Below are 23,466 nucleotides of genomic sequence, written 5' to 3'. Positions count from 1 at the left end.
TTATAATAAGTTACAAATGATCATAAAATATAACGCATATGAATTTTTATTTAATAAATATTCAAACTAAATAATATATATATATATATACTAATGATTTAAAGCAACAAGATTGGCTGATCAATTTAGTTGTCCAGTTGAAATCTTTCAAAAGTATGTGAAAGACTAAAGTCAAAGTAAATATGGATTTAGAATAGTAGTTATATTTTACTAACCAAAATACGGAAAAAACCGAACCGAATCGAAACCAACCCGATATCTGGATTGAACACCCCTAATCCAAATGAAACCAAACTATTGTTTCATTCTCCAAAATATAATAAAAATAATAACTTAATTCCGCGCAAGGCGCAGGTCTTATCCTAGTAGGTTTAATATTAGATATCTTATGATCATGCAAATGCATGGGTAGATAAAGTCGATTTTGTTCACCTCTAGCCAGTTTAAAGCTCTGATTTAATTTGTTTGCGTAGAAATAGAACAATGCCTTCTCGTTTGGTTATCAAAACAGAAGGACTAGTTTGGATTTCACTGAACCAAACAAACCTCTCGAGTTTTATAACCAATAAGCAACAAAATCATTGTCCCTTCTTTTAAAATTTCAAGTTTGTTGATTATTAGGGTTTAAAGGTGTATTTATGGTGAGTGTCAACCTATAACTATAGGCTCATTGATGTCTTAAACATTCAAGAGCCATTTTAATCACCAAATATAAACCAACGATCAGAACGCCTAACCTAATTATGGCAAAAGTATAAAATTAACGAGCCTATGTTCCCCTATCTCCATTGGTTAGATCTTCTTGACATATATAAATTGAGAAATAAGATCAAAGGGTTTTCTCAAACTCATCAATAACATTTCTCGAAATGGCCACTTCCATGATTTATCTTTTTGTTACCATCTTGCTTGTGGCCGCCCACACGGCTTTTGCCGAATCAAACATGCTCCAAGATTTTTGTGTTGCTGATCTCAAGGGTATCACATCTCTCTTATCTGTTCTTCTAACATTTATATTCTGGAAAAAAGTAGATTCATGCCACATTTCTGAATAATGAAGAGGATACGTCTCTTTTTAGATTTTTTTTTTTAATTTGTAAAGTATGTATATGTATGAACTGGAATCACTAATTTTCTTACAACACTATAATTTTGTTGTCGTTGACTTTAATCATGTTCTTAATAGGTGAGAAAGTCAACGGATACCCATGCAAAGACCCAGCACAAGTAACACCAGAGGACTTCTACTACATAGGCTTAGCTAATGGTGCATCCACCACCAACACCACACTGGGCTCAGCCGTTACAGGTGCCAACGTTGAGAAAATCCCTGGCCTCAACACTTTGGGTATCTCCATGTCTCGGATCGACTACGCACCACGCGGACTCAACCCGCCTCATCTTCACCCCAGAGCTTCAGAAGCCATATTCGTCCTAGAAGGACGTCTCTTCGTTGGATTCTTGACCACCGCTGGAAAACTAATCTCTAAACACGTCAACAAAGGAGACGTCTTTGTATTCCCTAGAGCTCTTCTCCATTTCCAGCAGAGCCCTAACAATGCTCCTGCTTCCGTGCTCGCTGCTTTTGATAGTCAGAACTCCGGGGCTCAAGGTGTTGGACCGTCTCTGTTTGGTGCTAACCCTCGGATTCCTGATGACTTGCTTGCTAAGGCGTTCTATTTAGAATCACAGGAGGTCCAGAAGGTTAACGGTAAATTCCCAGCTAAGAAATAAAGATAGGTTCAGACCAAACCCATTGATGCATGAATGATATACAAATAATGAAACATAAAATGTAAGCTACTAAGCAAAAGCAAAAGCTACTAAGCAAAAACATAAAATGATATACAAATAATCAAACACTTCACAGAAAAAAAGATGCATAAGTTTCACTTCTTGTAACCAGTGCTCAATGTAGTGACACTCATAGGTCTACGATCAACACACAGAAGCGATTATTTTCAACAGGATTCAAAAATGATCTTGCATGCGTATTTCAATTGGATTGTGCGTTACTTTGTAAACCAAAAATTACGTTATGACTCGAATACTAAACCAAAAACTGAGTGGAGAAGTCAAATCTCTCCAGAAACCAATGTCACAGGATTGTTCATCATTTTCTTGGAAAGGGGACAGATGGATTGCTTTGGCAGAGAATAAATGTTCTCCTTCGATCAAAATTTCTTCAGATGTTTGATAGCCTCCACAAGGTCGGCTTGAACAACGCTTCCATCAATAATTCTAGAAGCAACAATCTTGAATTCATCTAGGGAGAGAACCATAATACTTTCTTGAATGACGAACCAAGAAAAGTTAGAGCCAAAACCAATTCGTAGAGAGAGAATGAGCGAAAGAGGATGAAAGCGGGAAAAAGAGCTGATGCTCATGAATCAAACCAATATATTTATAAGACCCATCCGTCTTTTCCAATTAAATATTTACCGATAATTGTGCAGTTTGGATTTGGTTTACAGTTTTATCAGTTAGAATTTATTTCACTTAGAGCATCATTAACCCAAAACCCCACTTTAGATCTCTTAATGATTTTTAATTATTAAAAGTAACTTAAGAGATCTAGTTAAGAGACACTAACTTTTTTGTGCTTCAATAGGAGTTTCTTATTTAAAGGTTCTTAAAACAAAGATAGTAAATGGAGATTGCAAAACATATATAAAGATACGAAACTTGCAGAAAATTTAGACAGAGCATGACTCTAGTTCCACACAAAAATAGTAAATGGAGATGTGCTAAATGCCCTCGAAACTATGCTTAATGATCAAAGTGAGAAATATAGCCTATGAGAGGAAACAAACGATGAGTTACGTCTCAGAACTCATTGAGAAACCACAAAATTAATACACATAGGACTCTCTCAATTGTAAACGAAGCAGGAGTTTAACTAAAGGGATCATCTTTGTTCATGTTCTGAATCAACACCAATGTCATCCTTGTTTTTTTTTCAGGGCTTGTTATCACTAACCTCTATATATAAGTAATGTAAGAGACTAACCTTCTTCTTCTTGACAGGCTTAAGCATCTTGATAACGCACATCTCGTTGCTGTTCTCGTAATCATCTTGCTCCCTAAAGAAAACAAAACACACGAAGAATAAGGACTCGGTGACAAGACCACCAACCATATCCACCAGTGACAAGACCACCAACCATATCCGTTCAGCCACTGCACCAGTGACAAGACCACCAACCATATCCACCACAAGCACATCCGAGTATGCAGTGACAGTAGCCATTGTTAACAAAAGGGAGCACGCTTAATTCTGGCTGGATATTTCTTCAAATAGGCTTCGTAGATACTGACAAAAACATAAACAACAAATAAGAATAAGAGAAACTAAAGAAGTAGAAAAAAAGGGACATAAAAATATACAAACCTTCCAGCAAAAGGGTGTCTTAGAAGCACCTTTGGCGCATACTTCTTCTGCTTCTTAAGGAGATATTTTTCCTATCAAAACCAAAAACAAGATTAAAAGCTAATGGATTCAAATAGAAGCAGAGAGAGAAGTAAACTGTGAAGACATTACCTGAAAACAAGATTAAACGCTAATGTTTTGCTGTTTGCAATCATATCTTCAGTAATCTCATCCCCTTTTGCACCCTCTCTACACATTAACAATCAGTGCTTCAATAATCCCACATAAGCAATTAACAGATTCTTCTATATATAAACACACAAGAAGTTAAGTCTTGTTTAAATATCTGAATAGCTTCAATCCCTTCAGCAGTGAGGTTTTAAGATTCATTATTGTCAATAAATTCTCGAACGTTTCTCTATAAAATTAACTCTGCTACTTTCTTGAATTACCATAACATCAATTCAATCAAATCTATAACCAAACACAAACACGATTCTTTAATGTGATTTTGAGAAAAAAGACAAAACTTTTTTTGATGGGAAGAATGAGACAGAGGAAAGAACCATCTTCTCCGGTTTCAACTTGGAACAGAGATCCAAACGGAGCTCCAATCAATGGCTTCAACGAGTAATTCGTATTCCCGATTTTAAATATACTGTCAAAAAAAAATAAAAAAATCGATAAACTAAATCCAATCAATCAAATACAAAAAGAAGAGAGATGGAGAAGACAAAAGACTTTTACGTTTTTTCCTTGAGCGACACAATTGTAACACGTGTCCTCGAAGGCACGGTTCTTCTGCCTCCTAATTAGGAGACGTTCCTTGTGTTAATTGCCATTTTTCTTTTTTTTTAAATCAAAATTATGTTAAGATACATCTCTAAGAGACAGGGTTAATCCTGCTCTTAGTGCTTTCTCCTGTAGATTGTAATTGGCTTTCTAATGTTCTTTTTTGAAATTATTTTCTTAAGTTCAGTACGCTGACAATAAAGTATAGGGTGCATTTCTTAAATCAAAATTATGTAAGATACATGTCTAAGAGACAGGGTTAATCCTGCTCTTAGGTCGTTAACTTGAAACTAGAGGTGCAAAGTTAATTGCACGGTTTGGATTCGGTTTATGGTTTTATCAGTTTGAAATTCATTATTTCACTTTGGTTTGGTTTGGTTTGGTTTTGGGCTTAATCATTTTTGGTGTGTAATTAAAAATAACCTTTGTAAAATGGCTTTGTCGTTTTTTACAGTAAAAAAAATATAAAAGTTAAATAAGCATGAATAACAAAACTCCGAAGAGTAGACTGCATGTATTTCAGAATTGTTGAAAAGAAAACTTGGGATGTGATTGATTGGAAGGAACCGTACAGAATTTTACTTTTTTGGATGTTAGCTATTCACAAAAGAAAGAAAATAATTAATTTTATAGTATATAGACTGGCTTCATTTTCATGCGTTCACAGTTTTTTTTTTTACCTCCACCGCAAGTGGTGTTCCAAATCGAGAAAAATCCCTTAAGATTTTTTCGGAGAGTCATAGTACCACCGCGCCGACAAAGAGTCGAACTTGCGACCTCTGGCAGGCGTTCACAGTTTTTATTATCAAATTAATAACTTATGTTTACCGCCTTAATTGTTTTATTTCAATTTTCACACGCTATATATTACATACCACATCACACCATTTATTCAGATTTTACATTTTCACGTCATTCCTTTTATCTTTCTTTTGTTAATTCACTCCTTTAATCTTATTAATAATGACGATCATATTTAGAAGAAAACCTTCCTTCGAGAAACCTAACCACGTTCACATCCAGCTGAAATGCTTTAGCCAAAATCTCCGGCATAATCAAAGGCGTTGAACCAAAAACCGCGTCTGCGATTGTGATCGTACCGGGGTTTTGGCTTCCAAGACCAGCAAACGCAACCGCGTTCGTCCTCCCAACGTTCACTTGAAAATGGATCATTCCTATGGGAAACACAAACACGTCCCCAGGATAAAGAACCTTTGAGAACAATCTGTTGTTGTCTTGGTTCGATGTTACAAAACCTACCAAGAGCGTTCCTTCAACAAGGACGAGGATCTCCGTGGCTCGTGGGTGCGTGTGTGGCGGGTTTTGACCCCCCGGGGCAAAGTCAATACGGACAAGAGAGACTCCGAGGGTGTTAAGTCCGGGGATTCTGTCGACGTTGACGTTGGTTACGTTGGAGCCGACGCGGTTCATGGTGTTTCCGGCGATGTTTAGACCCGAAGTAAAGAAATCCTCGGCCCTCACGTATTTTGGGTCTTTGCAGAATTTTCCGTTCACGAAAACTGAAAATAAGAGATTAAACATTGTTACGTATTATTTGTCGCATTATTGATGATATGTATACGTTCAATATTAGGTGTGTTTTGTTACTGTTGCTACTAATTTATGATGTACGTAGTTCGCAATTTGTTTCGGTATACCACATGCATGACGTAGGACTGAGCATCTATCGAATTATTAGGATCGACTGAATTAATTTCACGGTATATTTTATATTCACACTCTAAACCAATGCATTCTAGTTTCAAGAGCGATCACTTCACTTGTATATAGAGACAGTAGTAATAAATCACAATTAGTACGATATTAAGGAACCATATTAAATAGGGATTACCGCCATTAGCGTCATCAACGGCAACACAAAAGTCTTGAAGAGGACTTGGGTCGTAACAAGATACAAATGAAGATGCTAAAGCCAATACGATGACTTTGGCTACAAGAAAGCGTAGAAGCCCTTCCATTTTTTGTATTTTGGTATATTTTGTATTTCTTTTGTCTATAGCTTTGTGGTAAGTATTTGAGATATTGCATTTTGCACAAGAATGTTGCGCTATATATAGCACAATACATCATTGATCATTGATCTTTTTAAGTTGATAATGGGTATTTTATTAAATTAAGTCGTACAAAATTTTAGTGGTCATATCTCATTGGTGAGTGCTATTTTCGATTAGAAGATTAATTACGTGAACAGCCGACTTCTTAATTTAATTTGGAAAATATCTTCAGGCAAACTTTATAATTGTAAATAACTTAAATGAGTTAAGTGTGAAGATGCAAATGCCTTCGGATGGTAGGTACGGGATTACACAAGCGTTTAGCGATATAACATGGCATCCACTGCTAGCAACGTCCCAATGTGCTGTATTTTTCTTTGTAAAACTACACATGCAATTTAAAAATATAAATACAGTAGAAATTATTTAAAATGGGAAGTTAAGTAAAGTAGTATTAATATCTTTTTAAAAAAAAATTATTTCGTTATATATACTAGAAAAACGAAATTTCATTTTTCAAGAATATAAATTGTATTTGAAATTTGATGACCAATAGATTTTTAGTTTTATCAAAAACAAACAAGAGGTTCATATAGACTAGCTAGCAAGAACTTAAATATGTAAGATTTTTGGTTTAGAAAACGTTTGAAATCAAATTTTGAATAAAGTTTGAGTTTAAATGTGATATAAATAATCGGGCATTTTTTTGACAAAAGGTTTATAATCGAACATATAAGTAGCTCACCTGACATGGTATCCTGCCTCAGTGGAAAAACTGACCTGATGCTGATGACATCCACAATTTGGAGTTTCAAAAAGGAGGCGAAATGTAAATGTTCAATTTTGTTTGAGTGCTCTATCCATATATCATACAAGTCAATAGTGATTGTTTGGTATATAATACTAACTTTTTTTTTGAACACAATATATAATACTAACTATATATTGGATTACACGACATATTGAGATTTGAAATTTCAATATATTCGTTTTTAAATATGATCAACTAGTTCAAAATACATAGAATGTAAGTGATGGCTGCGTATACATCATGAGGAGAGTGACCAAAATATTCTTGGTAAGTTGGAAGTTGGAAGATAAAAACATATTAGTGCAGAGCCACTTAATCAAAGTGCCCTAACCACTAAAATACGGTCTTATTAAACACACAAAATGTGAATATTTATTTGAAATAATAAATCACGTGCGTTGCAAGTTGTCGATGATAAATTGGGTGTTGAGCTCGTGAGATGGTGGCAAGACATTCACTTATCTCAAATATTAATATATTCTTAGATATTGGATAAATTCCATCGCAATAATCCATGACATCAACTCCATTCGTTTTACTGTCTCTTTTTTTTTTTTTCTCAAGGAGGCTGCTGTTATCTATAATAAAAGTAACCTTCATTTCCGGTTTGGGTTCTCCTCCGGTTATCTTTTATACAATAAAACAGAAGTCAATTGGCAATTATGTGCATGACTTGTGGCATTCACATTTTTTTAAATAAAATTCATTATTCTGTTAAAATTTTAAAAAATGATTCCTTTTAAATTCATTTACCAAAATCATTTCCTCTACGCCTAAATAACCTCCCACTAACTCCAACGTCTTTTGTTTCTATAAAAATAAGAAACCATTTAGCAAAAGAAAAGCTCTGGATAAAAATGCCAATAAAGAGGTGTTCAAATAGTGTTCTGCCGATTGTTAAACGGAAATCAAATGTTTAACGTTTGTTTCATCTAATAGTGTTCTGCCAATTGTTCTCAGTCATCCTTCAGATGTGGTATTGGGTTAACGTTTAGGGGATACAATCGTAGAAGGTAATCACTTTTTTACTATTTTTCTTTGTTAAATTTTTAAAAGATTTTGTATTTTAAGGTTCATGATTGTTTAACAGTCTTTGTTAAACATGTATATTATTGCTAATGTCGAGAGTGAAAAAAAAACTGAATATGCTTCATCAAATAATATTATGTTTAGCTGATTTTGATGTAAATGACATTCTTAGAGAACCATTAACGCACAACCCCCTAATGTGGGGGTGTTTATTTATTTATTTTTTGTCTGAGAAAAAAATAAAAAATAAAATAAAAAAAGTTAATTAATCGCGGACCGCCACGTGTCAGTGGGACCCGCAAACAATGCAAGCATCAGAAAAACAATGCTGCTTATTTTGGAGTTGGAAGCATCGTGGCTTATACTGTTTTGTGGAGCCTACACTTAAATCTTGTTTTGTGGAGCCTACACTTAAATCTCATGATAAGCAACTGCGTTGCAGATGCTCTTATATTCATGTTGTTCTTTTTCATTAAGTATTTGAGTAGGTTTTAATATTTGTCTTTGGTTTTAGGTTTGAAATTTTTTAAGTAGGACTCACTCTAGATCCCTATCAAATATGGAAACGAACCTAATCTAGGGTAATACTAAAGCACATGGTATTATCTGGTATTCTTACATGTTTTCAATCATTATAAAATGAGGAATTACTTATAATGACTCTAATTATACATCAAATTACTAGACTAACTCTTATAACTTTGTAACTAGATCTCGACCCACGTAACCGCGCAGATTTTTGTTTTCATTTATTTTTATATAAATATTTTGTTTTCAATTCTAAATTAGTATATATTATAATATATATGTGTCTATCAATTTTTAAAACATAATAAGTTTACTGAATATTTTTTTCATTGAATAGATTGTTTCAAACATTCACATGTATTTGTATCTTCTTCTATATATATTTGGATTATTATTTCATTATTAAAATCGTAACTATAAATACAAAGATTAGTAAAATATGGTTTTATTGTCATATTAAAATATATTGTAACATTTCACAAATTTATAAAGTTTTTAAGAAATTAAAATTTTCGCTTCATAGATTTATATTATCGAGTAAATAATTAAACATTTAGTTTTTGTTTAATTTTTAAAATAACCTATATAGTTTAAAATTTGTTTTCATTGGTTCAAAGTAGTAAAGAGTAATCATTGTTAGATAATATGATTTTTTTTTATTTTAAAAAAAAATCTTTATAATTTTAAAATTTAACATCGACAAATATTTAAATATTTAGCATATTGAGGCATAATATTACAACATTAAATTATATCTATTTAATTTATACTATCTATAAATCCAATGAATCATTTATTGTTTAAATTCAATTATTGATAGCCCAATAAAAATTTCTTGTAGGCCCAAAATTTAAATGATAAGATTAGATATTAAATGAAACATGACTTTCTAGGAATATGTTCATTAGGTCCATTTTTAAAAAAAATCACACATGAATCAAGGTTGTGACTTCTGTTTTAATATATAAAATTACTAGAATAACACAATCTATACTATTATTTATGAAGTGATTTTGCTCATTTGTCACATTCTCCATGATTTTAGCTAATTTTTCTTATTTGTCATATTCTTATTATTTTTAGATTAAATAATCAGATTCTTAATTTAGATAATATAAATATTTCAAACTTTCTAATTAATTCATTAAATTGAATAATATAAATATTTTGAAATTTCTAATTGGAATATGATTATAATTATTTTAACTTTCACTAGATTCTTAAGTTTTTAGCATAAATCATTAATTTATTAATTTAAATAATATAAAACTATTTCAAATTTTCAAACTGGAATTACAATTATAATTATTTTACACAAGTTAGGACCATTTCTTATTTTCATGTGATGTAAGATGTTTTAAAATTCTATAGTTTCATTTTTCTCATTCATTCTAAATTGTCTCGATTATAGTTTTTGACATATAAATTTATGTACTTTTGATATATGTTTTTTTTAGTTGGAATTCTATATTTTTTTCTTTCTTTGAGTTTGAAAGACTAGGAGCAAGTCGGTTTTGTTACATGGAGTTTGGAATTATGAATTGAGTATTCTGAATTACTTCTATAGTTATTTCCCGTGTATGTTTAATTATTGTTTAATCTATAAGAAAAATATGCTTTGATATAAAATTTAGAGAGTTGCATATGTAATCATGTTATGAAACAGCAAAAATAGATATATTTTTAATTAATAATTAGATTTATCATTATGTAATTAACCATAATTTAACTTTAATAATAAAACTATCATTATCTATTTTTTTCTTTTATTAAAAGTAAACTTATGAAATATTAAGATAAGTCAATGTATATGTTGATCAAGTAAACCAATGAAATATTGTCATTTTCTCAATTCATTTTTTTAAAAAAGTTTCTTCTAAATTATCATCAAACTTTAATTTTTATTTACTTTTTATTTATTTTGTTCTTGCTTGGATTTTGTGTGTGTTTAGTGTTTTTTTTGGTAATTTAATACATGTTTCTGATTCAAAAATACAAAGTAGATTAAGTGAGACCAAAAATTCAAATTCTGAATTTACATTATTGTGTAGAATATTTGATATGTAATTATGCTCTTATAATCTTCAAAAATTCACATTTTTAATTTATTTTATTGTGTAGAATATTTGATATAATTATGCTCTTATAATCTCATACTTTTATAGCTTTTTGTGTTAGGGAGACGTAGACCGAAATAAAAATCGAAGAAAACTAAAATGATTAAGAATAAGTTATCCTCATGTTTAAATCATAATACATATATTAATAACTATTAGTAAAATGATTATGTCCGCATGTACGGGCAAAACACCTAGTTATTAAGTAAAAAGACACAAAACCCTGTCTTTATCTTAGTATACACAAGGTTGCCATTAGAAATATTTTTTTTTTGGTCAAAATAATTTATTTTTTTCTAAAAATAAAAAAAAACCTTTATCGGGTGAAGACGACGAACCCTAATTCACATTCATCTCCGTCACCTCCATCTTTCTCGTTTTCTATGGCTTCGGAGAATGTGAAGACGAGCTATTAGGCAGTTGTTAATCAAGCGAAACTAGCGAGTGAAGGGGTTAATTAAATTTCCGAGAAATGCCATTATCGGGATCTGCAAGTATTTGTTTGCCAATTTTTTCATTCTCTTGAGTCATAATGTGTGTTTCTGTGAATTAAAATCTGGGTTTTGGTCGGATCAGGTCGATGACTGATGTTAATTACTCCATTGGAGAGACTGACATTCTTGTTTGATTGACATTGATGATCTTTCTGTTGGAGTGTTGATACTATTTTGCATTTTCTGTCCAAAAATTGAAGTATATATATGGACTGAAGGTTTCCGTGGATTGATCGAAGGGAATTGTGCTAATTTTGTGTGTATTGTGCTTTTACATCTCCTTTTTGTTCAGACAAACAAATCTCCTTATCAGTAGAGATGACTGGTCCATCGCTATTGACAGTGTTGCGTCTCTATATCTGGAAGGATCCAAAAGCGTTGCACAGAGGATGGCCTCCATCTTTTATTGGAGTTGTGAGTCCCATCTTCTACAAACTGAACTGCAACATGTATAAATATATTACATGATGCATCAACACTAACCCCTTTTTTTGCAGTTTACGAGTCTCTGAAAAGACTGGTTGGTCAAATCAAAAACAATAACTCGGAGATTACTCATCATCATCATATGCCTTGGAAATTAAGCTTCAGATTGTCTGTGTTCAAAGAAAAAAAAAGCTACAGATTGTCTTTAAAATATGGTATCTACTATGACGAGGATGAAATTGTGCGGATTTGCAGAGTAAAATAGTGGCCAGTTGTGCATGTATATCAAATGAGGCTTCTGGTGTCTTTAACTACAGCTAAACATGTTGAGGTCGGGTATCAATATCCTCGTGGGGAGTTCTGTATTTACAACATGCTTGTGGTCCGATACAAGGTTAGAGCATACTGTACTTCTTTTTGGATCGATGAACACGAGATGATATGAGTATATAAAAACAAAAGATACACCACCATGATCCATGTTTATGATGTGATGTGATCCATGTTTACTATAAGTGTACGATGTGATGTGATCCATGTTTCTCCAAAAAATAAGTATTGCAACAAGTGATTTAAACTACTATGAAAAGGGACAACTTGATAAGAAAGAATAACGGGATGAAAAAGATGACAACAATTACCAAAAATTTACCTAATTCTGATTTTAATAAACCTAAAAATAAACCAGCTTCGAAATTAATGTAAATCGGGTCGAAATTAAATATTAAATTAAGTTTGGTTTACATAAACCCAAATTTTTGTCAATAAATCTGTCACAACATAAACTTAAAAGTCTGCCACTACATAAATAAAAAATCTACCAACAATTTTAAGTCGGATATATAACTCTGTCGTAAGAAAATAAGTCAAACATAAAAAAAAAAAATTGGTACACTAGAAAATAAGTTGATCACAAAAATTTACCATTTATAACAATCTGCTACCTCATTCGACATACATATTCTTCAAAATCTGTTTTCTATTCAAATCGGACAATTAACTCTGCCGTGGAAACAAATCTGAAGTTTTTAAGAAAGTCTGACACCACTTTAACGGCATATTTATTTTTCTATACAAAATTTATATACAGACTTATTACTCGATAGATTTATTTTGTTGAAAATAAATCTGCCGTCGATCAAATGTTAAGGGTACTTTGGCAATGTTTTTTTTGTTATAAATATGGACAAGGGCAATTTCGACCAAAAAAATATTCTAATAATTTTTTAAAAATATGAGTCATTCTAGTAATAACATAATTAATTTGTGTCATTTTAGTAAATCTGTAAATTTATATTAAATTTTGTCTTCTACACAGATTTACAATTAGAAGTTGACTGGGAGTCTGAGACGAAAGCTAACAACAGTAAAATGAAGAAATGAACGGTTTTCCTCAAGGCGCTTGAATCTTACATGTTAGAGCATCTTTATCCCTAGAACCCATTAGGGTCTCTTAATCAATTGTTTAGTAATAAATTTGTGTTAAAAATTTAGTTAAGAGACACCTAAATTTGTGTCCTCCATTGCAAGTTTCTTAAGTAGGTTCTTAAAAAAAAATTAAAAAAACTTGAGAAAGAAGAAAGAACCTGAGAAGGAACATTTGATCTTGTGAATACACTTTCATTATTCATCAACTCAAGGGAATGAATTAACGATAGGAATCTCTCGGTGATTATTATGATAATCATGAATCTGTAAAAACGTAAAGCAGTCCAACTTAAACAAAGCATAGTAAAACGAGATACACTAACCTCTGATGGTGCAGGCTCCGATGAAGAGGGAAATGAGATAAACCTGCCAACATCCCGGCCGCACCGTATCTCCGGCTCTCCTTCATCGTATCCACAGAGTCTCCTGCGCCTCCGCGGTGGTGATGACGGCCCCGAGAGACATGACGGAGAGGCAGACGATAAGCAATTGTACTAAAATGATATTATCTAGCAGAAAGAAACATACAACTTCCAAATTATAAATCACCAAACAAGAAGCCCTTGCCTTTCCTGCACCCAATAAAACTATGAACTAACAACAGTTACAGTAATAGTATTCAATAGCACAGACCAAACCAAGAAGAAGAAACAGACAACTTATTAAATTATCAAATATCAATCCCCAGACAAGAAGCCATTGCTTTTTTGACTCCAAACTCACAACGAATTACAATAATAGTATCAATCATCAGACAAGATGCCATTGCCTTTTTAACACACAAGAAGACTCACAAACTAACAACGAGTTACAGTAATACTATGAAACACACAAACCAACCCCTAGAAGGGGAACTGGGATTGATTTTACTAAATCAAGTCAACTCTTATACTAAAACTTGAATTACTTATCAAAGTCTGAGACTTTAAGAATGGTGAACGGGTATGGTTCCAAGTGAAGATCAAAAGAGATAAGAAAAAAAAAGGGACTGACTTTGATGAGAAGGATGAGGAGAGCGGTCGATGGCTTGAAGCTCTCTAGCTGGCAAACATGTCCTCAATCTCTAGGTTCTGATTGTTCGATGGCGTCTCCAGTGATGTGATTCCTGGAAAACGATCAGACGGCGACGGGGAAGAGTCAGAAGACGGTGGCGGTTGCGGTTGATAAACCATCCAGGACTTCGCGTTGAGTCCCACGCCGAGGATGACGATCGTGAGGAAGCTCGTGATGTAGCAAGGAAGCTCCCGAGGAGGAGGAGGAGGAGTCGATGATTTTGTTCTTCGCAAAGTGATTTTGCCTTCCTCGTATTCTCCTCCCAAAACTCTATCAAAGCTACACGTGGCATACAAGAGACGTTGCTTGTGTGGCCTAATTAAGATACGTCTTCAATGATAATTGCCTTTTTTCATTTTTTTAATTCCTAATTTTATTAAAAACCCTGATAAGATCCTCCGATAATGATGCTCTTAGAAGTGAAAACCACATAATGAAAAGCTAGCTCCACTTATAAGGTTTTGGATACTGAAAGAAATTATTGAGACAGCATGAAGCTTTTAGCACTTGGGAAATCAAGATTTTATGTTTTTGTTCTGATAAAATAAATTATAATGATACACTTTGGACAAAAAAATTTTGTATGAAAAATTTTAGTAATTACTTTGCCCATGCATAGCATGGGCCATAATACTAGTACATAGAATTGTTTAACAGTTTTCTAAATCGGATCAAGATTTTATCCATATTTTATACATATTTCTAAAAGTACAGAACAAAACCGTTTCTCTCTCGCAAGCGACAGAAAAGACGAAAACAAACAACCGTTTCTCTACAACAATCTCCGGCCGGCGCCGGCTCCGGCGTCGGTTCGTACTCTTGTTATATTATTGTTTTTATGTTTCTAAAGCATTTAGTTCAGATAAATTCATTGTCGTCGCTTAGTTATCGAATCAAGCGACGTGATCTATCGTCACACCATCTCTCCTCGTCCTGGTGCCGTCGTGTAATGTCTTCGTCATGTGCAAACAGTTTTCTGCTTCTCCACTGGTTCGTTGGGCAGTTAAGAAGTTTGGATCAGAGCTTTGACGAGGACTTTTTCTCCCTAATAGGTGAGTCTATTATCTCCATTATTGTTGAGTGCATTCTCCCCACAATCAAACCATGGTGGTTTTGTATTGTCAGTGTATTTCCATGGCTTGTCAGTCATGGTGGTTTTTTCCATCCAGAAAATTCTCTGGAAGGATTACAAGTTCTATGGAACAAAAAAAGGAATCTTAAACCACCATGGGCATGGAGAAGATTGTGTACGTCATGTTATTTTGACATTCTGACATGGACGATGGTTACTCCATTAATTCAAAAAGGTGTGTTTCATCTCTATTTGACAACGAGAGGAAATACGGCATGTTTATGTGACATGGAGTGGGAGACGACGGAGTTAAGTGCTTATCATTGTCAGTTTGAGGGATTATTTATGATATGGATAGAGACTACAACAAATCATGTTATCTCCCGGAGCGGGGGTGTATGGAATGGGCAGTGATGTAACAGATAGATCGCACCCACTGATCTATTAAGTGATAAAAAGCATAGGATCACAATAAACAACAGCCGAACGCAAGATCATATAAGACCGAAAACAAAAATATATAAAGTTATCGAATCAGTCTATCCTGCAAAAGAGTTAGAAAGCATCGTGTTATTACTTTTCTAATTATCATGTTTTACTTAAAAATGTATTTGTTGTATGGTTGGATTCATGTATTCTCTTAATTCTCTTTTGATAATAATAAAGATAAGATATTATAAAAAAATAAAAAATTCTAAAAAATCTTATAATTAAAGATGTGATACGGGCTTCAACCCAAAACTTCATAATAATCCAAAAAAAGTTCATAACCGCATTATAATTTTTTTAAGGAAATCTTATAATTAAGATGATACGGGCTTCAAATCAACCCAAAACTTCATAATAATCCAAAAAATGTTACATAACCGCATTATAATTTTTTTTTTGAAAAGACGTCCTATACTAACGAGTTTTCACAATTGTTTCGTCGATCAACAAGAAAATTCGAAACCACAAAAAAACAAATGGGCTTATGGGCTTTGTTTAGATTTGGGCTTTTAAAAACTAAAGACTAATAAAAAGGAGAGCGAGAGCCGCGAAGCAGCACCAATAAGCATCTCTTCAACCTTCTCATTGAGCTTCTTCCGCTTCTCGAATCTGCTCCCTCGCCGTCTTCTTCTCCGATCCTTCACCCCACATCATGAACGCTCCGGTTCTCGTCCTCAGTAAGTCACCTTCAGATCTCGTCTCTTTTGAATCTCTATTAGGTTTTTTTTACACTCTCACTCACCGCTTCGTGAAAATGTTTCAGAGGACTCTTTGAAGCGTGAATCTGGAACGAAGGTTCACCATGGGAACATTCAAGCTTCCAAGGTATATAAATGAAGTCCTTTCCTTTATGTTGTTGCTTCATTCTCTGGTTTGAATCAATGGTTTTTTCACTATGGTTCTGGGTTTTTGATGTTTACAGGCTGTGGCTGATATCATTCGCACCACGTTGGGTCCTCGCTCTATGTTGAAGATGCTTCTTGATGCTGGTGGAGGTACTTTGCTTCTTCTTATTACTGTTTTTTTTTTTTAATCTTCTCTGTAGATCTTATAAGAGAGGAAGATTAGGTTTAAAGTTTATGCCTTTTGAAAGGTTGAGTCTTTACAGATTTGTAGTTCTCTTTTGTTGTCTAAGCTGTTCTGTTTCAGTCTCTGAGTTAGCTATGCATAAACCCTTTATTAGGTTAAGGTCTATGCCTCTTGAAAGATTCAATCTTTACAGATTTGTTTTTTTGTTTCTTGGATCCTTTCTCTTCTTCTATGGTTATTGGTGTTTTTAATGTGGTAAACTCTTTGTTTCTGGCTCTTTACAGGGATTGTTGTTACCAATGATGGGAATGCTATTTTGCGAGAACTTGATGTTGCTCACCCTGCTGCTAAGGTTTAACTTCTCCCCTTTCTTCAACGCTCTTGTTTGTCTTCTCATTGTTCCTTTTTTCTGATATTTTTTTTTTATCTCCATGTGTGTTGATTGCAGTCGATGATTGAGCTGAGCCGCACACAGGACGAAGAAGTGGGTGATGGGACGACATCTGTTATTGTTCTTGGTATGTATGATTCTTTTGTTCAAACTGTTGTCTGCCACTAGGTTTGTTTTGAAGAGTGTGTTAGGCAGTGCTGTGATGCTTTATTGTGGATTTGATACTTAAAGTAATGTGCATATGTTCTTAAAGCTGTCACTGATTTTTTTTTTCAAAACAGCCGGTGAAATGCTGCATGTTGCCGAAGCATTCATTGAAAAGAGTTACCATCCCACAGTCATATGCCGAGGTATACTTGCCGTATGATTTGTTACTCTTCCACAGTGTTCTAGTTTCTTACTTTTTTTTTCCATTTGAATAATTTGTTTCTTCACTGCAGCTTATAACAAGGCTCTCGAGGATGCTATCGCTGTTCTTGACAAGATCGCCATGTCAATCGACGTCAATGACCGTAAGCCCACTTCTTCCTTCTTTCTCTTTTGATATTTTTCAGACAAGTTGGAGAACTTTTCTTTCCTGATCTAGTACTAATTACTCATGTTTACTAATACAAAAATGTTTACATTGCAGGCGCAACAGTACTAGGACTAGTCAAGAGCTGCATAGGAACAAAATTCACCAGCCAGTTTGGAGATCTTATTGCTGTGAGTGCTTTAAATAGCGAAGATCTTTCCTTATACGTCACACTGTAAACTTATACCCACAAACACATTTCTACATCTGCAAATTTCTCAAAAATCAAACATTGTTTAGCTTGTATTTAGGATGTGTAATGGATTGTCACAGAGTATTATGCTCAATGTCTTAAAACGGATTTTTTATGTGGCTCTTTTAGGATTTGGCTATTGACGCCACCACTACGGTTGGTGTTGATCTCGGACAAGGATTAAGGGAAGTGGATATCAAAAAATACATCAAGGTTGAGAAGGTTCCTGGCGGCCAGTTGGAAGACTCCAAAGTTCTCAAAGGAGTCATGTTCAACAAAGACGTAGTAGCTCCCGGTAAAATGAAGAGAAAGATCGTCAACCCACGGATAATCCTTCTCGACTGCCCGCTCGAGTACAAGAAAGGTGAAAACCAAACAAACGCCGAGCTGGTCAGAGAAGAGGACTGGGAAGTTCTGCTGAAACTCGAAGAGGAGTACATCGAGAACATCTGCGTGCAGATACTCAAGTTCAAACCCGATCTGGTCATCACAGAGAAGGGACTCAGCGACTTGGCGTGTCACTACTTCAGTAAAGCTGGAGTTAGTGCGATTAGAAGGCTGAGGAAGACGGATAACAACAGAATCGCTAAGGCGTGTGGGGCTGTGATTGTGAACAGGCCTGATGAGCTTCAGGAGTCTGATGTTGGTACTGGCGCTGGTTTGTTTGAGGTCAAGAAGATAGGAGATGATTTCTTCGCCTTCGTTGTTGATTGCAAAGAACCTAAAGCGTGTACCGTGCTCTTGAGAGGACCGAGTAAAGATCTTCTCAACGAAGTGGAAAGAAACCTTCAGGATGCTATGTCTGTTTCAAGAAACATCATCAAGAACCCGAAGCTTGTTCCTGGGGGTGGAGCTACTGAGTTAACCGTTTCCGCCACTTTGAAACAGAAGAGTGCAACAATTGAAGGAATCGAAAAGGTTTGGCTATAGTTTAAATATCTTTTAAAAAAACTCGCAATGTGGTCTCTAAATCAGATTGTTATTTGAAAACAGTGGCCTTATGAAGCAGCTGCTATAGCTTTTGAGGCTATTCCACGTACTCTAGCTCAGAACTGTGGAGTTAACGTGATCAGAACTATGACAGCTTTGCAAGGAAAGGTATCAGTCGTCTACCATTGTTTTTTTCATTAGCTGACATGTTCTGGTACTGAATCTTTCTCTCATTGATTGAATCTTTTGGTGTTTTTTGGTATTAGCACGCAAATGGTGAGAATGCCTGGACTGGAATCGATGGAAACACTGGTGCAATTGCTGACATGAAAGAGAGCAAGGTAAGAACATAAAGCTTTGCTTTGTGGTGAATCTATTGTTTGTTGGGACTTTTTTTTAACACTTTGAATCTTTGTGATTAGATATGGGATGCGTACAATGTGAAGGCTCAAACGTTTAAGACAGCGATTGAAGCGGCGTGTATGCTTCTGAGGATTGATGATATAGTGAGTGGTATCAAGAAGAAGCAAGCTCCAGGAGCTGGACCTTCAAAGCCTACCATTGAGACAGAAGGAGATGCAGACAACGAGCAAATTCTTCCTGACTAGAAAAGTTTTGCTCTTCACCAACATAATCTTGTTCTTTCTTTTGTCTTGTTTTACTATTTTTTTTTTAATCATGCGTCTTGTTTTTGATATTTTAGTCTGAAATGTTTGTGAAACTTGATGACAGTCCCTTTAGTATTTTATGCTTTTGCATTTAACTTGGTAGTGAGTGATGATGAATCTTCGTATCAGCACAAGTTTATGATTCATGTTTTATGACCAACTTGCTGATTCAGGTTAGTTTATTATCAGTGAAACTCCATGAAATTTTTCCTCACAATTTATAAGTTACTCTAGGGCTGGGCAAAAAACCCGGATCCGAAAAACCGAACCGAACCCGATCCGAAAAAGTAGTATCGAACCCGAACCGAAATTGATTAAATATCCGAATGGGTTCAAAATTTTGGTATTTAGAGAACCGAAACCGAACCCGATCCGAACCGAAATATTTCGGGTACCCGATTATATCCGAAATTGATTTATATACCTATATATATTAATTATTTTTAGATTTAATATATATTAAGAACATCAAAATATATAAGATACTTTTAACTTATCCAAAATACTTATAAATATATACAAATAGTCAAAAGTAACATGGCTAAAATAGCTAAAGTATACTCAAAACACCAACAATACTTATTGATTCTCAATCCAAATATTCAAACCAAACCAATTTATATGTTAATTTTAGGTACTCTAACATATGATATTCAAATTTATATGTAATATATTGTTTTGTTTATAGATTTTGAGAAATTTAAAGTATATAATGAATTTTAAAAATTTTAAAATAATTTAAATGGGTTATCCGAACCCGAACCGAACCCGCAAAGATCCGAACCGAACCCGAACCGAAATTTAGAAATACCCGAATGGGGCTGAAATCTTTGAACCCGAAAACCCGAAACCCGAATAGACCCGAACCGAACCCGAATGGGTACCCGAACGCCCACCCCTAAGTTACTCAATGAAACTCCATGAAACATAGAATTTTACTTTTTTTGGGATGCTAGTGGGAATTGGATTTATAATGAGTTTTAGAATTTTCAAGTTTAGTGTTATTGGTTAACAGATTTTTCAGGTTGTCATTAAAATTTAGTGTTTTTGGTTTGATGATTCTATAATTCTGTACAGAATCATTTGTCATTCAAAAAGTTTCGATTTTAATGATTATACAATCTATTAAAGTAAGTGTTATTGGAAGTTAAATTCTTAACATTTTAAATCATAAAACAAGATTTTGAAAATACTATTACTTTTCTTTGAATTCTTAAAATTATTACATTACTTTATTTTCATAGATTTTCACAATATACAAAATTTTCTACGATTCTTTTCAAATTTAATAAATCTCTCAATTTTTAAAATCAACAAACTCTATAGAAATCTAAATCCCACTGACACCCCCAAATTTGTTTTTGGACAACATAGAATTATACTACAGAAAAACATAAAATTGTACGCAAGTTATAAATTGTGAGGAAATTCTCATGGAGTTTCATTGATAAAATACCCAACCTGAATCAACAAGTTGGTCTTATTACACTATATGTTCCCACGAAACAAAAGAAGTAACAAAAGAATTCAAACATCAACAAGAAAAAAAAAACAGGAAAAAAAAAACACACAAAGAGACGTATGGTTTCTTTCATTAAGTTCTCTTCTCCACGTCCTGATGATCATCCTCAGCAAGCATATACCTCTTCCAGAACCAATGTGGCTTCCACACCCTCTCCCTCATTTCATCAATTGGCACTCCTTTAGTCTCCGGTATGAAGAACATCGCAAACAGTCCCATCACAATGATCCAAGCGCTGAAGAAGAAGAATATCCCCGACCTCATCCCGCAAAGCATCGACAAGAAAGCCTGCGCGATCACGAACGTGAAGAACATGTTGCACGAGACCGCAACAGCGAACCCTGCAGTTCGGGTTTCTAGAGGAAACGTCTCGCTAGGGATTAGCCACCCTAAAGGTCCCCATGACCAAGCGAATCCCATTACGTAAACACACACAAAGATCACGACCACTAAGGCTTGTGGCTTCCCTAGTGTTCCCGTGGTGCCCAAGTCTTTCGCTAAGATGATTCCAATGATCAACTGTTACAAGAGTTTGTTAGTCTTAGCGGATTACTTGTGAAGCAAGATACCTACTTCAAGAATTTTTTTTAGTTTTAGAGGATTACTTGTGAAGCAAGATACCTACTCCAAGATTTTTGTTAGGTTTTAGAAGATTTCTTGTGGATCAAGATACCTACCTGGCAAATGAGCATGTGGACGGAAGATTGGAGAAGAAGGAATCTCCTTCCAGTTCTGTCGACGAGGTAAATCCCGACGAACGTACTGAGGACATTGATCACTCCGGTGATAACCGCAGAGAGAAGCGCTGCGTCGCTTCCAAAGCCAACGGTCTGGAACAAGACCGGTGCGTAGAACATAATGGCATTGATTCCTGTAAACTGCTGGAAAAGTTGGAGAAGCATTCCGATGATGAAAGGCGGGCGACTCGCCGGCTTCAACAGCTTCCTGTAAGGGTCCTTGACTTGACTCGCGATCTCGCAGGCACTGACGATAGATTCATACTCCTCATTTATATCGTCAACTCCTCTGATCTTCCTTAGCGCTTCTTTGCCTTCTTCGTTCTTGTTGCGCTCGATGAGGCTCGTAGGAGTCTCGCAGATGATCAATGAACCGAAGAGGAGGATAACTGCGGGTATCGCGGCTCCACCGAGAGCAATACGCCATCCGTTAGGGTGAACCGTGGCAGTGAAGTAATTGACAAGGTTGGCGATAAAGATTCCGATTGTGACCATGAGCTGGAATACAATGTTGAGACCTCCCCTGAGCTGAGCCGGAGCAATCTCCGACAGGAAAAGCGGCACTGCCTGAAAATTTAAGGTGGACACAACAATGTTAGGTCATTTCTAGATATCCTGCAGCGCAAGAAAGCTTTTATATATCTACCTGATTGCCAAAGCCAACACCGAAGCCAAGCAAGATTCTTCCAATGATCAACATGACGATGTTAACGGCTCCTGCGGTTAGCCCGACACCGATCAAGAAGAAGATAGAAGCAAACTGCATAGTGGGCTTCCTTCCAAGTTTGGAGCATACGGCTGAAGCCAAGAAGCTGGCCACGAGGGCGGCTAGGTAAAGAGACGATGTGAATAGCTGCAAGAACTGGTTATCATACTTGCAGTAATTGTTTTCGTGAACGTGCTGCTTCCTCTCCCACACCGAGGGGAAAAACTTCTTCAAGAAATCGTCCATCGCCGTAACTCCACCTTTAAAATCATTAACGTTAGCTTAGAAAAAAAACCAAGAACATGTAACTTATTACACAAGTTAGTGTTTGGAGTTTTGTTTCCTTGAAACGAAAGTAAGATGAAAATTGATACAGAGAAAGAGAGTAGACCGGATATTCCGATGTCGTAACCGAAGATCAAACCGCCGAAAACGGCAATCACAACGCAGACGAAGACATAGACAGTCATCTTGGCTTTGAAAGCCGGAGCATTCCCGCTAGACGATACAACAACAGCCATGTTCGATCAAACACCACCACTCAAACCTAATGTATCTCGAAGTGTTTGTATATGTGTTGTGTGTATGTGTAAGCTAAAGATGAAACATGAAGGGAACTGAAGAAGGAGACACTGCTTGAAATAAACAGATAATGTTGGATAGAAGCTGAAGGAGATCACGTATTTATAAGACATGTCACAGAGTCACAGACCAAACTGAGATCCAAACTTGTCTAAAAATGGGATTGTGTTTCGAAAATAGCAGAGGCGAGATCCACGGTTATTGTATGGTCTGTAAATCATTTTTGTTTTGTTTTGGTCTTTTGGATAATGATCTTGTTTTCTCTTTCCCCACTAATTTCTGAATCACATATTCAGTAAATTTGTTTTGAACGTTTTTTTTTTTTTTTTGTTGCTAACATTTGGAATTGTCTTGAACGTTTCATAATAATTTTATGTAATATGTATACTCAGCTAATTGCATATATTTATTCTATCATTTGGGTACTTCACACATCTCATACAATTCACCTCATATACAACTTAAACTGTTTTTTTTTTTTTTTTTTTTTTTTTTTTTTTTTTTTTTTTT

General features: G+C 34.8%; 4 protein-coding genes and 1 long non-coding RNA gene across 6 annotated transcripts; 2 read left to right on the top strand and 3 right to left on the bottom strand.

The window, feature by feature from the left end:
- Window positions 1-861: 861 nt before the first annotated feature.
- LOC106296915 (germin-like protein subfamily 2 member 3) lies at window positions 862-1,734 on the top strand. The gene is made up of 2 exons (XM_013733175.1): window positions 862-978; window positions 1,187-1,734. The coding sequence occupies exons 1-2, from the start codon at window positions 870-872 to the stop codon at window positions 1,732-1,734; spliced, it is 657 nt and encodes a 218-aa protein (XP_013588629.1). The 5' UTR covers window positions 862-869.
- On the bottom strand, window positions 1,651-3,668 carry LOC106296923. Of its 2 annotated transcripts, XR_001261340.1 has the most exons (5): window positions 3,542-3,668; window positions 3,392-3,462; window positions 3,165-3,313; window positions 3,011-3,083; window positions 1,651-1,723 (listed from the first exon to the last, which is right to left on the bottom strand). It is a non-coding gene; the product is annotated as an uncharacterized LOC106296923 (long non-coding RNA). The 2 variants fall into 2 exon arrangements; XR_001261339.1 differs by lacking the exon at window positions 1,651-1,723 and having other exon boundaries at window positions 2,877-3,083.
- A 1,326-nt stretch (window positions 3,669-4,994) lies between these two features.
- On the bottom strand, window positions 4,995-6,194 carry LOC106296696 (germin-like protein subfamily 1 member 7). Its single transcript, XM_013732896.1, has 2 exons — window positions 6,015-6,194; window positions 4,995-5,682 (listed from the first exon to the last, which is right to left on the bottom strand). Exons 1-2 carry the CDS (start codon window positions 6,139-6,141, stop codon window positions 5,120-5,122), a joined length of 690 nt encoding a protein of 229 aa, XP_013588350.1. The 5' UTR covers window positions 6,142-6,194; the 3' UTR covers window positions 4,995-5,119.
- Window positions 6,195-16,178: 9,984 nt separating this feature from the next.
- Window positions 16,179-19,537, top strand: LOC106330360 (T-complex protein 1 subunit gamma). The gene is made up of 12 exons (XM_013768858.1): window positions 16,179-16,301; window positions 16,388-16,449; window positions 16,547-16,619; window positions 16,938-17,005; window positions 17,102-17,171; window positions 17,326-17,394; window positions 17,485-17,556; window positions 17,676-17,749; window positions 17,941-18,729; window positions 18,805-18,909; window positions 19,008-19,082; window positions 19,164-19,537. Exons 1-12 carry the CDS (start codon window positions 16,277-16,279, stop codon window positions 19,347-19,349), a joined length of 1,668 nt encoding a protein of 555 aa, XP_013624312.1. The 5' UTR covers window positions 16,179-16,276; the 3' UTR covers window positions 19,350-19,537.
- A 1,297-nt stretch (window positions 19,538-20,834) lies between these two features.
- LOC106296096 (sugar transport protein 6-like) lies at window positions 20,835-23,015 on the bottom strand. Its single transcript, XM_013732155.1, has 4 exons — window positions 22,766-23,015; window positions 22,315-22,634; window positions 21,609-22,235; window positions 20,835-21,450 (listed from the first exon to the last, which is right to left on the bottom strand). The coding sequence occupies exons 1-4, from the start codon at window positions 22,893-22,895 to the stop codon at window positions 21,004-21,006; spliced, it is 1,524 nt and encodes a 507-aa protein (XP_013587609.1). The 5' UTR covers window positions 22,896-23,015; the 3' UTR covers window positions 20,835-21,003.
- Between the last annotated feature and the right edge of the window lie 451 nt (window positions 23,016-23,466).

Source organism: Brassica oleracea, chromosome C1, assembly GCF_000695525.1.
Source record: "Brassica oleracea var. oleracea cultivar TO1000 chromosome C1, BOL, whole genome shotgun sequence".
In the NCBI taxonomy this organism is placed as follows: domain Eukaryota; kingdom Viridiplantae; phylum Streptophyta; class Magnoliopsida; order Brassicales; family Brassicaceae; genus Brassica; species Brassica oleracea.
The sequence above is the reverse complement of the archived record's forward strand: the minus strand, read 5'-3'. Positions and strand labels throughout refer to the sequence as shown.

Coding starts and splice junctions, on each gene's coding strand:
- LOC106296915 (XM_013733175.1), top strand. CDS start 870: ATGGCCACTTCCATGATTTATCTTTTTGTTACCATCTTGCTTGTGGCC. Junction 979..1,186: donor TTGTGTTGCTGATCTCAAGG/GTATCACATCTC, acceptor TGTTCTTAATAG/GTGAGAAAGTCAACGGATAC.
- LOC106296696 (XM_013732896.1), bottom strand. CDS start 6,141: ATGGAAGGGCTTCTACGCTTTCTTGTAGCCAAAGTCATCGTATTGGCT. Junction 5,683..6,014: donor CGTTGATGACGCTAATGGCG/GTAATCCCTATT, acceptor TCTTATTTTCAG/TTTTCGTGAACGGAAAATTC.
- LOC106330360 (XM_013768858.1), top strand. CDS start 16,277: ATGAACGCTCCGGTTCTCGTCCTCA. Junction 16,450..16,546: donor GGAACATTCAAGCTTCCAAG/GTATATAAATGA, acceptor TGATGTTTACAG/GCTGTGGCTGATATCATTCG. Junction 17,395..17,484: donor TCCCACAGTCATATGCCGAG/GTATACTTGCCG, acceptor TCTTCACTGCAG/CTTATAACAAGGCTCTCGAG.
- LOC106296096 (XM_013732155.1), bottom strand. CDS start 22,895: ATGGCTGTTGTTGTATCGTCTAGCGGGAATGCTCCGGCTTTCAAAGCC. Junction 22,635..22,765: donor TTACGACATCGGAATATCCG/GTCTACTCTCTT, acceptor ATGATTTTAAAG/GTGGAGTTACGGCGATGGAC. Junction 21,451..21,608: donor TCCACATGCTCATTTGCCAG/GTAGGTATCTTG, acceptor CTCTTGTAACAG/TTGATCATTGGAATCATCTT.